This window comes from Carassius auratus, chromosome 49 (assembly GCF_003368295.1).
Source record: "Carassius auratus strain Wakin chromosome 49, ASM336829v1, whole genome shotgun sequence".
Classification (NCBI taxonomy): domain Eukaryota; kingdom Metazoa; phylum Chordata; class Actinopteri; order Cypriniformes; family Cyprinidae; genus Carassius; species Carassius auratus.
In genome coordinates, this window is record NC_039291.1 from 10,512,096 (window position 1) to 10,528,083 (window position 15,988).

At 35.3% G+C, this 15,988-nt stretch overlaps 1 protein-coding gene across 1 annotated transcript in view; it reads right to left on the reverse strand.

Moving 5' to 3' along the window:
* tmtopsb (teleost multiple tissue opsin b) overlaps window positions 1–2,291 on the reverse strand; it is a 30,340-nt gene extending 28,049 nt beyond the window's left edge. The window contains exon 1 of the mRNA XM_026237897.1: window positions 1,833–2,291. Coding sequence (XP_026093682.1) covers window positions 1,833–2,196 — 364 coding nt within the window. The 5' untranslated portion in view covers window positions 2,197–2,291. The remainder of the gene's footprint in view (window positions 1–1,832) is intronic.
* Between the last annotated feature and the right edge of the window lie 13,697 nt (window positions 2,292–15,988).

A 15,988-nucleotide genomic window follows, 5' to 3' on the forward strand; every position in this document is an offset into this window, starting at 1 on the left:
GGATGAAGTTATATCTCAATGAGCCTGACAATGTAGCTGTTCTGTACCATTCACAGCTGGTTCAAAGAATAAAGGCTTACATTTTTTTTGTCTTGTAAATATCAGCATTGTTAGCACTTTATCGGTGTAATTCATTTGAGGGAGATAGCAGTAATCAGTGAAACAAGTGTATAGTCCACAGCTTACAATTAGCATCATAATGGCTTTAGACATTGTGAATGAGTAAAGAAGCAACTTATATCATGTAAAGTACATGGCAGTTCCTGATGACAGCTAAACAGGAAAGCAAGTAATGTGCCTTTTGAAAGGAATGACATGAGTTGCCATCCGTCTTTCACAGACTGGAACCAATTACAGAGGTTTTCTCCATAAAAGCAATCTTAGTTCTCCTGTAAGCATGGATTTATTGAACCAATGGTGATTCCTATAGCTTTGTTCAGCAAGGGACCCTGACCAGTATTTCAGGTTTTGACCATTATAATGCATCAACAACATTTTTTATTTACCAACTAGGTTATATAAGAGTTCTAAAGCATTGATGTTAAAATCTGTTGTCATATAATCACAAAGACCCATTTGATCTTAACGGCTGCTGGCACCAGAAAAGTAACACCTGTTAATTAACAACAGAACAGCTATTCTACTCACTGGAAACACTACACCTGTGCACTACACTCTGCCCCATTACAGAGTGGATGTTATGGGTCAAGTACAGGACAGCACACATCTTATTTCCCTACACAGTTCTCCTTGCCTTCAGGTTGAGCGCTAAACCCTAATCAGAAGAAGAATACACCCCTGCCCTGGTGTGTTTATTTAACACCTTTCTGATTATGCACGTACGGATATTTTCAATTTTACACTGTAAAAAAAAAGTTTTCATTATCTTTGTTTCCAATATTTTGTCATTTTTATTTATTTATTGAGTTTTCATTAAATAGTTAGTTACACCTTAATTTTTGTCATCAGTAAATAAATTCATAGTGGCTTAAAAAGTGCGATTAACTTATTTCTGTACGCAGTAACTTTGGCAAGTTTAAAATTTTAGTGGGTTAGACTTTTTGTGTACATTTGAGCATTTCTCTCTCTCTCTCGCTCTCTCTTTGGTCTGTAGTCAGCAAAGAATACATTAATTTTACTATGGCACATTTCCAGAAACACAACACATGTTTCACAATCTAAAACATATCCAGGACAAGGAGTTTAAAATGTCAACAAGACAACATCCATCAAACTGATTGATGAAAGTCCTGCCTTCACATAATGTGTAAACAAAGCCTATATGTTGGATTAGTCACCTATGAGGGTTATAGTTCATGTGAACTGTACAGTGCATTTTGGGATATTGTGCTAACAAAACCCGACCTGCATCGTTTGTGGCAACTTTTATTTAGGGGGTTAACAACATATACTGCAAAGCTTTCAAAATTAAATGATAAATCTAAATGTGCAAACAACGTGCTTAATTCTGAAGTCAATTAAAGTTAATGTCTAGTTAGTATGATGAAATATAAAAAAATTATTTTATCTTTTTAGATTATATTTTTATATCAATGTTTTATGATACTGATATCTGTTCACTTTGAAAGACAAACGTTTTGATTACGGCGTAATAACAGGTCCGACGAGCTGCAAGTAGCAGAACGCAGAACGTTAAGAAAACAAACGGCATCTGTCTTATTACACATCTAACTCTCAAACAACATTTTAACCGGTAAAAACGTTTTACATTGTGGCTGCGCATGCGAGGTGCGATTCAAAAGTGCCAATACAGGTGCCTTCGAAGCCTACTTCAATTGTTTAACGACACTGCTGTTAACATACAGACTTACCGAGGAATGAATTGATAAAGCCATACCACACGCATCCCGCGCGTCCGATGAGCCACCGGCCCTGCGTGCTGGCGGCGAAGCTGAACGGGGTGCCGAGGACGCACACCAGCAGATCACTCACTGAGATGCTCATCAGAAGATAGTTCATGGGCGAGCGCAGCATCTTGTAGCGACAGAACAGGACGAGAACGAGCGTGTTGTTGAGAAACCCGAAAGTTCCGATGAATCCAAGGCACACGGCGACCACCAAGTGTCCGGTCGGACTCAGATTGTGCTCTATGTGATTCTCATCCGAGTGCGCGCTGCTCCCGTCATCTCCTCCAGCGCACCACGCGCAACTCAGACTCACGTTGGACTCAATCATTGCACCATTAATTATGGTTTATGGTTTAATCAGTTTGGTTTTGAAACGAGAGTCTGTGCTTTGTAAAGTCAGTGTTATCCATCAGGTTTGTAGAGTTTTCTAACCCATTATTTCTGTGGGACTGGAGTCTACCAAACGCATAACGCAGAAACACATGATTGCCTCATATATTCTAGAACAGGTTTCAAGATGTGGTCAAGCCAATTATGCCCCTCCTCGGGATGAATGGGAGTTTTTATTACCCCCCGCCTAGCTGACGTCTACGTCTCAAACCACAGCACTCTCTCCTAGTTCGTTTTTCACCCTTAAAATGATTCCTTGTTAATTCATCAAAATGCAGATATGCAAATTAAGGGTTAAATCTAAGTAGGTACTGGAATCTATACACAAAAAGTAGAAATGTAGAAATAAGGAGGTATTTATTACTTCTTGTAACCTTAAAATACTTAATGAAGTCAGGCTAATATTTATAACTTGAATAGGTTAACAGAGTTTTTTACACCATGGAAACTAGTACACTAAATAAATAAATACATAAATAATGTCAGGTCAGAGTCTCTTGAAAAATACACTCCAATGGTTGACTAATTGTCTCTCATCTTATTCATAGATGTCAGTTTAACTAATTTGGGCTGTAGAAAAGTAAACAAATATAAATAAATAAATATGTTCACATGTGCATACTAAAGACCAAAAAAAAAAAAAAAAACCTCTTGCAGTAAGTTTAGACCTGAAAAATATTAATAATATTTTTTCAGCCATTTCCTAGTAAAGATGAAACACCTGAAATTCTGGCAATCAAAGATGTTCTCACAATAATAGTCAAGAGATATTAAAGTTATTCATTTTAATTAAACAAGTACTTAAAATAGCAATACTCATTCATCCAACTTTAGTAGAACCATCACGATCTTTAAAATTTGACTAAAAACGATTTGGTCAATGAGGATTAAGGAATAGACTATTTATCTCTTCACATGGATTCTTTTTGACAGGTGAGAGGTCAGGAAAGCAATTTTCTCCCATATTTCTCTATCTTTCTCCACAAGGGGCATCAGAGAATTGCTCCAGGATCAATTCTATTGATGTGGGACTTAATTGTGTCTTGTAGCACTTATGAGGGCCAAAACTCATCAGGAATGTTTTCAAGAAAAGTGGAAGAACATCTAAGTGGACTGTGCTACACAAAAGATGTACATGCCCTGTATCCTGCTTTAATTAATGGTGTCTGATACATCAAGAATCCCTTTGAAGCTCTGAATTGAATCCTAAAAAAGGATTTAAGCAAAGTCAGGTTTCTTGCCATAATGCCATTGTGAAATTCCAGATCTCTAGCTCCTCTGGTGGAAGATAAAAGAATGCTTGATTAAGAGAATTGTTCGGGGCTCAAAATGGCCCATGAGCAGCAGAGAGGGGGTGCTGCTTTTTCCCCTGCTTTCCTTTTTACGGTTTCCTGAGGGAAGAATAACTTGTGGTGTACAGCATTTCATAGTGCTGATCAGCAAAAGCCCTTGACTTCTCTTATTAACTACATCCAACCGTCTAAAATCAATGTTGGTTTAATTTTCATCTGAACCTGGACTGTTATTGTACAGTTTGTGTAATATAATTATGGGGTCAGTTTATGGGCTTCTTAATTCAAAAGATATTTTGATGAAAAATACAAACATATAAACAATATACCATTCAAACTGTTTTTTTTTTTTTGTTTTTTTGTGAGGATACATTAAATTGATCAAAAGGGACAGTAACAATTTTTACATTAATGCAAAATCTTTTAAAAAATGTATTATGTTTTCCACAAAAATATAAGCAGCACATCTGTTTTCAACATTGATAACAGGAAATGTTACTTGAGCATCAAATCAGCATATCAGAATGATAGGAAATCAGAAAACTGTTATTTAAAATTTGAAAACTGTAATAATATTTCACAAAATCTTACTGACTACAGTTTTTTGAAAGGTAGTGAAAAGCCTTACCTCTAAACATTTAATCCTGATCTAACATGCCACTGAACATCAGCCTATATCAGCTGAAAGAGAGTTTGACTGAACCAGTGACACTGGGGTGAAAAGCAGTGGAATTACTCAGTCATTATATGGATATGTTTTCATCATTTGTCCCTTCCACAATGTCCTAGTCAAAACATTTTTTTCTCATAATACTGGGATGGCAACACCATTATAAAACTAATCCATTCCTCCAGTGGGCTCTCAGCTGGGAGGCTGCAGTTTATTGAATTTGCTCTGTGTGTGGTGCGCCGTTCAAGGTCGTAATTATGAAGTCTGATTATTTCATATGAGTGGACATGAGTGAGGTGAAGAGTCCTCAGGATAGAGTGGGATTTGCTTTGGTCTTGTCGTCTTGATTAGCTTATTCTCCACACACATGAACATGGTGTACATTCATTCAAGCACAAATCAAATCCACAGGAGCCTGATAATGAGAGTGATACAAGTATGAGAAAACAAAAAAAAAACATCCAAGCACCTACAGACAGGAATGGACTGGAAATGGATATCGCTAGAAATGCACAATGTATTGGTATCATTGGTTATTGTCCAATATTACAGATTTTTTAAATGTATTTAATTATTTTATAAATTTAGTTGTATCTTTTTTCTGTATTATTTTATTTTATTTTTACAGTTGATTACATATGCCATCATCTGATGCTCACTTAATGTTAATCTTTAAAAACTAATTTAGCAAAACTGTTAAATGTAATTCTGTAATCTACAAATGAACATCAATATTTCATATCAATGCACAGTGCCACATGAATTCACTTGCAGCATTTAAAAAAGGTTATTTTAAGTTTGTGTTCTATTTATAATTTATTTAGACAGAATAGCATTTAGTCTTAATATCTGCTATTTCCAATTCTTCAAAAATCACAATTTCCACAAAACTATTAAGCAACTGTTTTCAACACTTATGAGAAATGTTTCTTGTGCACCAATTCAGCATATCAGAAGGATCATGTGACACTGTTAAATGTAAACTGTAATCCACAATTCAGTATCCATTTTCATTTTCATACTGCATATTGTAATGTTGTGATAACTGAATTCAATAGGATTTGAAACCGCTGATTTAAGTTTGATTTATTTATCATTTATATTGTTCAAAATAGCATAGAATTTTAATATCAGCTATTTTTCAGTACATTTGACATGTTTTTCAGTGCTATCAAAGTGATTCCTGACTGGTAAAGCTTGTCCACAACCTTGAGAAGACTAAGGAAGTTGCTGCCAAAGGTCAATGACAAGCCTAAACATCATCTTTCTAAACTATGTTTCAGTATGCCAATCATCCCATGGGTCTTTGCAACAAACCAACAAGCCACGTCTCCATTTCTTAAGTGCATTGTATGTGTGAATAGCGACTGTCGCAACAAATTTCCATCAACACTGCTTTATATCTCAAGATGGTCTCTTTCAGTAGTCCCTCAGTGAATTGTGACAGGGTTTCAAAGTACACTGAAATGTTCCTTTGCATGCACAGGCTCAGAATAACAGGGCAGAAAAAGGGCCACGAGAAAGGAGAGAAAGAGAAGATGGAAATCAACTGAAGAGATTACCCATAAGAAACCCAACAGGAGTGAATGGGATTTAGTTAGGTTAGGGTTTCAACTAGATACCAAGCAAAAACTGTTTTTGACAGTGTTGACATGAGAACACCAGAGGCTTATCCTTGATTGCACAACAGCCCAGAGCAATGAAAAACTTGCTCTCAAAATCAGAGAGAGCAAATTAACAATGTTTTTTAATAGTCAATAAGCAAAACTAACCGTTCAAGTCAAAGAAGAACAGAGGGACATGTTCCCTCCTCACACTGCCTGATTTTCACCAAAATCGTTCACTTTTTCATCACGCCAGGACGGTTCTGTCTAATGTGATATGAAATCCATCTCGTGTGCTATCAGCTGGGAGCCTGCTGTATATCGAGTTTCCTCAGCGTGGAGTGTGTCGGCCAAAGTCATGATAATGAGGTCTGATTAGGTCATATGGGTGGACATGAGAAAGGTGAAGAGGCCTTACAATCAGAGAGGGATTTGTTTTATATATCTTGACTATCTTCTTCCATCTCTCATTAACCGGAACACATGTACAGATGATACATAAGCATCATGCCAGCTTTACAGGTTGCCTCTGTTTTGTATTCACCCTCAGACATAAACATAGCATTGCTATAATTGAAGAAATGGAAAGGTCGAGTGTTATGGCTGATGTGAAAGCTTTGTTCATGAGTCTGCAGCTATGATAAAACACACTCAATCACCTATAGATGGCAACTCGACATGGACCATAAAATAAAGCTCCCTATATATATATATAGGGGAAAAAACTAATGAGGTTTATATGTGACATTCAGAAGGCCAAGAACCTGGTAACCCCACAAGTCCCACATACACACTGAAGCTAAATAGGGTTGTCACTCCTATTCTAACTCCAGTCAATACTATCAGAGTTCACCTACTAACCAGAATCACAACTGAATTTCCAACAGAATTCACTTCTGAAATCAGAATGAATCACAGATCTAATGCCAGTGTAATTACAGTGTAGATACTTATCACTTCCATCCAGACACAGGAAATCACTTTCAGGCACAAACCTACAGCACAGAGTAGGGAGTCATCTGCTTCCATTTACCCTGGTTCCCCTGGGGGTATACGGGCCCGGACCGGAGGAGATTTGACTGGGGGAATAATGGTAAAGAGAAGTATGAGAGGTCAAAAGGATGCCATTTGCACCATTAATCATGTTCTTCTCAGCTATGTCAACTATGCAGTCGGTGCCGCTCTTGTCCAAAGCCATTGGGAATTAATCACAGCACCAGCTGATACCTTCACTTCAGCTCCTGTTTTACACCCTGTCTGTCTTCATAAAGTGTTACAGATTTAGTGTATCATTTGTCAAGAAATGTACATGTATGCGTGTATAGTAAAATGGGTGATGGGTTAATATCTCCAGTGTGGGAATATGGGTTTAACTGTGACTTTTTACACACTAATATGGGGAGGCAACTTGAAGATTTGTTTACTTGAATGTGTCTCTAAACTGAGCTAGAAGTCATGCCTCACATTGTTCTCACTCAATGTTTATCTGAAAATAATAAAATAAAATAAAACGAAGTGTTGGGGGGTGGGGGTATCTTTTCTGATTTCAAATTGTGGACAAATCCACACATTACATAATGCTGTACATATAGCATAATATACTCTACGGCAGTGAGGAAATATTAAATAAAAATTAAATTTTTGTTAACTTAATTTGTTCTTTTCTGAAATCAAGTTAATCCGTACCAGGAGTGTACTGTATGACAGACGTTCTTTAGACATACAGACAATCACTTCTGCCAATTCACAGGTCAATGACATGACATGAGAAAAGACAGAAGTAGCCATTGACATTAACATGTGCAGCCATGACAATTTTAACTAAGAACAACTGTGCAGTCAAACATTCTGCCATTCAGCGGATAAACACTTCTCTGTTCTCTCCAGTGTGTTCAGCTCATATTTTCCATCATGTCTACAACAAAATGTGCGCTCAAAAAGAAAAAATTCAAAAAAATGCTGTTTATTGAGCTGGAGCTTAACCTGGAATATTCATTATTTCAGCAATTTATCATAGGGTTAAACTGGAATGCTGGTGGATAGTAAACAAAATGCAGGTTTTTAAGTTTAAATACTGCATACAAAGTGGCACAAGTGCTATTGAATGTGCTCCAGAGACTTTTAGCATGCCAGTCACTTTCGAAAATGTCCATTTGTTACCATATAGAAAGCATTTAATGCAGCATTCCTGCATGCTTTAGGCTAATTTTTCATATAGAGACATATAGAACAGTGGCCCATTCTACCTTTCTAAGGTATGAAGAAGACATGACACTAATATGACAGTGAATATGTTATGTCTAATGGCACTGCAACATATCTGGCAAGACAGATGGTGAGTGTGTGCTGCAAAAGAAGTGTTTCAGAGGCATCAGACATTGAATCTCAGCTCTCTTATATATACTTGTCATTTTACAGACATTTTTATTCAAAGTGACTGATACATTTTTGTTCTGGTCTCTCCAGAAAAAAAATACTGGAACGATTTTCCTATAATGACAGTGCCAGCCTTGAAGAAATTTCAATAATGATCAAAAGTGACAGCAATGAGTGATCCTTCACACATGTGGTTCAACAGGCACCAATAAGCTACATTCAAAAGCATTAAAGTTTCCTCTGAGTAGAAAGGTTATCATTTTCTTTAGCCATGAACCTCATAGAAATGATTTAGGAAAGTTAAATTAGTTCATTTTTGAGAAAATGTTCTTTTTGGAGGTCACAGTTAAAGTGTTATGTGTCAGTTTTTTCAGTTATAATGACTTAATTATTTCAACAGTCCCCTTTTCCTTTTTTTTTTTGGTTTATGTGCCTTTTAAGTTTTGATTTGACTAGATAAAAATCTGCCTTGCTGTCAGCCACTGATTGTCCATTCTAAGCTATCTGCAAATGAATGCAACTCACTTTTTAAAGGACATTAGAGTCTGCTTCCTAGTCAAGAAGAACAAACTACCGTTCTGCTGGAGCGCCTTGCCTTCTTTTCCAAAGCCATTCATCACATTGTCAATTATTGTAGGAGAAAAGAGTAAGCACATACATAAATCACCATTATGAGTAGGGTCGGGAAACAGGCGGCCAAGGTGAGGTGACACAGACTCACCAAAGTATGAGTCACAAAACATCAAAGTTTGATCTACTTCAAATTCCTCTCTTGCGACTGTGGGGGAAATCATTCCCAGTCTGAAAAATTGAACTTAAAGGGATAGTTCATCAAAAAAGGTAAATAAAAAGAAAAATGAACTCTTTGTAACTCATGCTGATGGTTTTTTTTTTTCTGCAGTGGAACACAAAATTAAATATTTTGACGATGTTCGCCTTGCTTTTCCATTCAGTGAAAATGTATAGTGGTCCCAGGGTATCGATTATTTTTGAAATTATTAATAAAAAATTATTTAAAATATCTGCTTTTGTGTAACCCAGAACATCTTAACTTCATCCTACCCCTTTAAGAATCCGATATTCAGATACCTCAGACACGTTGAGCTTAATTTTATAGCTCAAATTTAAGTGACAGAAAATCCATAGATGAATCCATCATTACTTGATGGGGCATTAAGAGGTTTTGATGAGTTGCTCTCACGTTCAGCTGAGCAGGGTGTGTGGTAATACCGTAACATCAACAACAGTCTAAGTCGCTGGACCATTAATCATCAGTTCACCCGGAGCATGGAGGCCCCCCGCAACAAACACATCCCACCCTTACCGCAAAGTCCCAGTCGCACACTTGCTTAGTCACCTCCTCAAAAACTTTAATGCCTAATAATGACTGAGGAGGGAAACAGGGAACAAGGTGGATGTACTGTATTCACTCTGTCCTCGATGGTATTATAGAAACTGGAGGTCAAAAAGAGAGGGTGCGAAAAAGAGATTGGGGTGCTCAGCAGTCATTATTCATGTTTAAAGAAGTCCCTCTGTGCTTTTTCATGACTATGATGTGCAACTTTGTTTAGTGATGCATCTGTGTCCATTTCCACAGCCCATTACAGGCATCCGTCTCCATTAATGACCAAGATGAGAGAGAATCCCCACAGAGAGAGAGAGAGAGAGAGAGAGAGCGAGAACAAGGGGTGACTTCTATTGTTTTAAAGTGAGCTAATCATATGTTTTTTTAATCTATTATCCCTTAGAGAAACCTTTCTGCATTTTTACATTCAGAGTTGAATTGAGAATGCACTGATTTTTTTTTATTTATTCAAAATGAATTGAACTGAGGTAAAAAATAATAAAAAAAGGACACAGAATTATAAAATTCAAAACTGGACTGTAGGAAGTATAAAAATTATGTAACTAGTACAAAAGCAAAGTTTGTCTAAAAACAAAACAACAGACACACATAATATCAGATAAATGGAAAGAACATAGATATATAGATCATATCATATATTTTTTATCCCCTAAATTTTTTGAATTTCAACGACATTATTTTGTGTGTTTATAAAGCTGTTTTTCTGGCCAGTCTGTTACACAGGCAAAACCTGACCCAGATACACACAAAGATGTGTACACACCTGCTGAGTGTGTTTAAAGAAGGATGTAGCTTATATGGCAATCTTTTATTAACCTAAAAAATACTGAAAAAAAAACCCTTTTCACACTTGCGTTACACAGAATCACACATCGAGGAACAGAGCATAATTATTTCGACATGAATTTTGAAAAAGCCCAGTGGACGGGGATGAGCAGAGGTGAAAAAGAAAGTACTTAAAATTTCACACCACAGAGCATAGAATGAAGAAAACAAACACGGTCTATACCCAAAGTCACTGCTTGGACCAAAGGCTTCTGTTTAATGAGAAGAGAAGAAGACGATGACTAAGTGAGAGAAACAAACTGAATGATAAACATGGATTACGTCACACATTTCGGAGATAAACAAGAACTTTGATGGGTGCTTTGTATATTATTCATAAAGGTGTAAATTCATTTGCTGTTGGCTTTTCATCAAGGCAGGAGTGGAGCAGAGAAGCGGCAAGATGTCTGGTGACCTGTAGTTATCTGTCGCTATGAAAACGTCAGTTTGGGAATTGATAAATGTGAAGCTGTTTGAACTACAGTCATGGTCTTATCTTAAGACGAGCCACCTGCAGACTCACATTAGTCCCTCCCTCTAACGTTAATGTCTGGTGTGCAAATGTTACATCATAAATTCATGAAATGGTTTGACGGCATAATTTTTTTTTTTTGACTTCTCCAAAAAGGAGTCTATCAAAAACATTTCTCAGATTTGTTTCAACATTCTGATCAGCCTAACATAGCAATAGGCTAAACCAATACCGTTAGTTTGGGGCGGAGCCATCATTTTGGCTAACCAATGGGGCAAAAAAATAAAAAATACAATGCAAAAAATTACATGCTTCACCTTATTTTTAAAGTGAAGTAAGCTGTTTTCTGTGAATGTGCAAGACTTCCATCTCATTAACCACTAAATAAATAACAAGAAGAATGTGAAAGTGCAGTAAACAGTACAACTGTTTGCACCAGTGTGCTTATAATTAAGTTTATAATTAAGAAGACAATAATTAAGGCTCTAATGTGAAGGTGGATAAAATAGTAAATAAAACATTGTGTTTAAAAAATGTGTTTACAATGGAGCAATGACTTCCATTTCTTGTTTATTTAAAAAAAAACATTTATAAAACTTAATTAGGGGCTCATCAAAATTATTTGCCAAAGATTTTTGGAAATTAAAAAAATGGCTAAAACAGAAACAATGGGTAAACAGAAACATAAAGTCATGATAAAAGTAGTAGACAGATCTTTAGTATTTTGATGTACATCCAGAAAAACTGACTGAGCCAAAAAGTATAATTCATGAGATAATCCTCATTTGTTTACATTGTAAATGGGATGATATTATACAAAAGAAAAATATTACAATATTAATAATAAGCTTTTTTAATCCTAATATTTTTTTAAATGTATATTTAGTCTACTGTTTGTCCAGATTTTTTTTTTTAAGCAATTAACTTTAATTTCAGTGCATTGTTCAGTCTGCACAAATAACCTTGAATATACGCATTATGCATTTTAGCCCTTTGATTCAACACTTCTGAATGAACCTTTCTGGTGCTCGGGGAAGAGCCACACATCATCTGAGTGTGATGGGATCGATATACTCAGGTCTGGCAATGAGTCACAGCTTTTAATGCTCCAGCAAACAAGAGACAATAAGACTGGGAATATGTCCCCTTTTCCTGTATGGACAAACAACCAATGCAGACAGCACTTTCAGATCTCTTGGTAATAAAAATAAATAAATAAAAAACACAAGCCCTTTACAGATGCACACCTTTTAGTTTATCCAACTGTGTCATCTTCCTTCTGAGATTTAGAGGATGATGAAAAAACCTGTATATAAAGGTTTGAAGTATCCCCAGCTGCCTTGATATAGCAGGGCAACTCATGGGCAATGGGAAGCACAGCAGCTTTGTTTACAACAGGAGTGTTATTGATCCCAATCTCAGCTGTCTGAGATGTTTCTGTGATAGTGGTTTGCAGAAGCCAGATTGCAGGAAACCCGGATCTGACCTGTGGCATTACTTCTAATGTCTAATCTCAGCATGAACAAGAATCATCGGATATTACATGACCGTTGTGGGTATTTTTAGATAAGAGTTTAAAGAAGCATCTTAGGTCTCCTTTAGTGATTCAATTCTGAGTTGAATTATTACAGTCATATGCATCAGGGCCATTTCAATATATTCAGTCTGAGCTTTTTGCGCCACAGGGTTTTAATAAACAAAGAAATTACAGAATGGAAATTTTTAATTGGACAGTCCACTCTAATGCCTTATTCTAGATTGGTTGTTCTCAACATGTTGTGCTTCAGGGCTTTACTTAGGACATCAAGTGGTGACCCAACACAGATACCAAAACAGTTTGTCACGCAAATGTAAATAAAAACATAATTAATATATATAATATATATAAAAAATCTTAACATATAATAATAATAAATAAAAAGAAAATGTCCCCCAAAATGTACATTTTAAGATTTAAAGGGGGATCGTTTAGAGTCACAGAGAAACTCTGGCAGATAATATTTTTATTTTTTTCATTTTTATAGCCAAAAACCTAGAAATGGGTAATAGTAAAATTCTACATAACTTTGTTTAAATCAGTGATTCTCAACTCGGGCAAGACGGCTTCTGCAAACTTCCTGGGGTCCACAACACATGTATAAATGATTTACATTTACATAATATTATCATTATTTTCAATGTCGTGAAACACAAAAAATAAAGATGTCCAATATAATAATGAAATCATATAAAAATGTCAGATGCACTGGTCTAAATACATTAATCAAAACACTAAAACTGAAATTAATAATTTTCATTAGTAATTTGCTACAAGTGTAATTTACAGTTTTAAAAACTAACTTTAAGTGAGCATTAGATGACAGCAAAAGTAATCTAAATGTGAAAAAAATTAGCCTGCACAATTTAATTAGCAAAAAATCAGTAAACACTGGCAAATTTTTATAATAAAAAAGGAAGAAATTACTCTAATATGGATTTGTTAACTGTATGAATTTACGTCATGCATCCCAAGAGTTGCTGAGAGTGTAAATCACCCTATACAGAAAAAAAATAGCCTCATCATGTATTCAGATTGGTGGACAACTGCAGCAAATTTGTATGCTTACTCCCAAACTGATGGTTAGATTTTAAGGTGGGGACAGTGGAGAAGCTTCTTGCTTTAAAAAAATAAACAAATAAATAAACGATCAAATAAAATCATGCAAATTCATATGAATTCGCCACCTTGTACGTTTTCTCATGAAAATGGGTTGCAAGACACGTGGCAAGAAAGGAACGAAGATAATAAAATCAGAGAAAACTTCAAAGTTAGGAATGTATTCACATTCAGAATCACAGATGTTTTTGCCAATTTGTTCACCTCAACTAAACAGACACATTCACACCAACACCTCCAGGACTGGCAGGAGTAAGCAGCAGCTTCTAATTATGAAACTCTGGCGTATTATTAACACCTGCATGAGTGTGACAAGTCACAACTCAACATCAATCTCATTCTCACAAACACTTTGTAATTTTCATTGGCTTTATGACTTGCTTCTATATATTGAAATAAGAGGAAAGCACAAAAAGATTGACCTTCAAGTAATATTAACTTGCACTGGTTTGCAATACAGAAAAAAAATGAACTCTTACCAATCCAATTTGAATAAAACTTTTTTTTTTTTGTTTGTAGCTGTATCTGTGTAACAAATCCACACAAATTCAATTAATCAATCAGCCCCTAAAACAGAAAAAAAAAAAAAAACTGATTAAGCTGAGAGCCTACCCACCTTCACAATCTCACTACTGAATGAGTATTGATTTAGCAGACCAATGAATAAGTGCCATTTATTATTTAAGGGCGGGAATGAAATCCATAAATGACATCATTAAGCATGACAAGTTATGGGGTTAAATAATGTAAGAACATGTCTTACTCTTGCCATCTAATAACACCTGTAACCTGAGTTATTTTTATTTTTTGTTAAATTGCGTGGAAAAAAAAATCCCGAGTTGCAGTCTTTTGGGTCTTATTTAAAAATAGCTCGTTAGGAAAATCTGACAAGCAAATTCGTTTCTTTACATTTATGCTCTCTGTACGCTGTGACACGCTGTGTGCTCACAGTAGCCAATCATTGCAATGATATAATTATTGCGTAATTTGTCAATCATTCCGATTCCGCCCCCTCTACGCCACATTCAACCATAGACAGTAAAAGCATTCAACGCATTCAACATGAAGTCGCGGAGACGCCATCTTGGATCGGTCGCCAGCTCCACTCAGTGTAACCTGTTTGGCAGGTGCATTGAGCTGTCAGCGCATTTGATTAATCATACCTCACGGAATATCTAACTGATTTTGACGCGGGTTTTTTGCTGCAAAGGTCATTCATGCAGCTATGATACAGGACACATGGTTCAGCGTATTTTAATATTCATAATAGGCTTAACAGTTAGGCCTACATTATATTCTGATAATAAGATATAAAGTGACCAGACGTCCTAAATCAAAATATGTGAGGTAGGATATTTATAAATCACACACTATAAATATAATAAAGAAGCAGAAACAGATAGTTACAGTAAAATAAGATATTTTAATAAGTTGAAGTATAATGATTTGTAACGTAATAGATGAGTGCGATGGCTTTATTTTATAAGGTGATTTTTTTATTATTATTAAAATTATTTTACAATGTTTTTGTAATCTATTAATTATCACGGGCTAATAAAAACAAGTAAGCCTATACCAATACGAACAGTTTCGGATATATAATTTTGATTGAAGATGAGAGGACAGTCCGTGCCCCCGCTTGGTTGTTGTTTGATCATTTTTGTGTTTTCAGTTTAATAGGGTGAAGGTAATTTATTGGTAAATATTACTGATGATAATATATAGTCAAATAATACTGGCTTGTTTTTGCAGCTGTGGTCACTTATATGCCTCTATAAAAATTTGCAATAATGCACTTAAGCCCAGAGAGAGCCCTGCTATAAGATAAAAATATTTTAAAATCATTCAAATATGCACACCGTGGAGTTATGGACTTATGTTACAATAAATGTTTTAACATGCCTGATTGCTAGAAGACAACTATGAAAGTACGTTTTTGCCACCTAATAATAATAATAATAATAATAATGCTTTGGTAAATCAATTATGACATAAAAGAAAACATACTAAGCCATATTTATGACATAATAAGTCTTATATTAATACATATAAAGTAAGATATATATATATTTTACCAGAATTGTTTCTCGCACTGGAGTTATTTCTTAAGCTTGATCTAGATGTGCTTATAGTAATGGAAAATAAATTCATGACTCAAAAGAGTCGGGGAATATGAAATATAAAATGAGGAATTTCGAAAGCAAAGAAATGTTTCATTCTTTAGCATAATACTGACATCTAATGGTGAATTTGAGGAAAAGTTCTAAATGTTTAGAGAAATCGTCAAATATTCAATATTCAGATATTTTTTGATGGCTTGTAAACGTCTGATGGCTTGTAAAATAATATATTTTAGAAAATAAATAAAGTTAAATGATTTGAAGTTCATTTCAATTTATTGAAAGTGATTTATTTTATTTTATTTTCTCCGAAACATATTCTTTAGACAACACTTTGGCCTGTACGTTC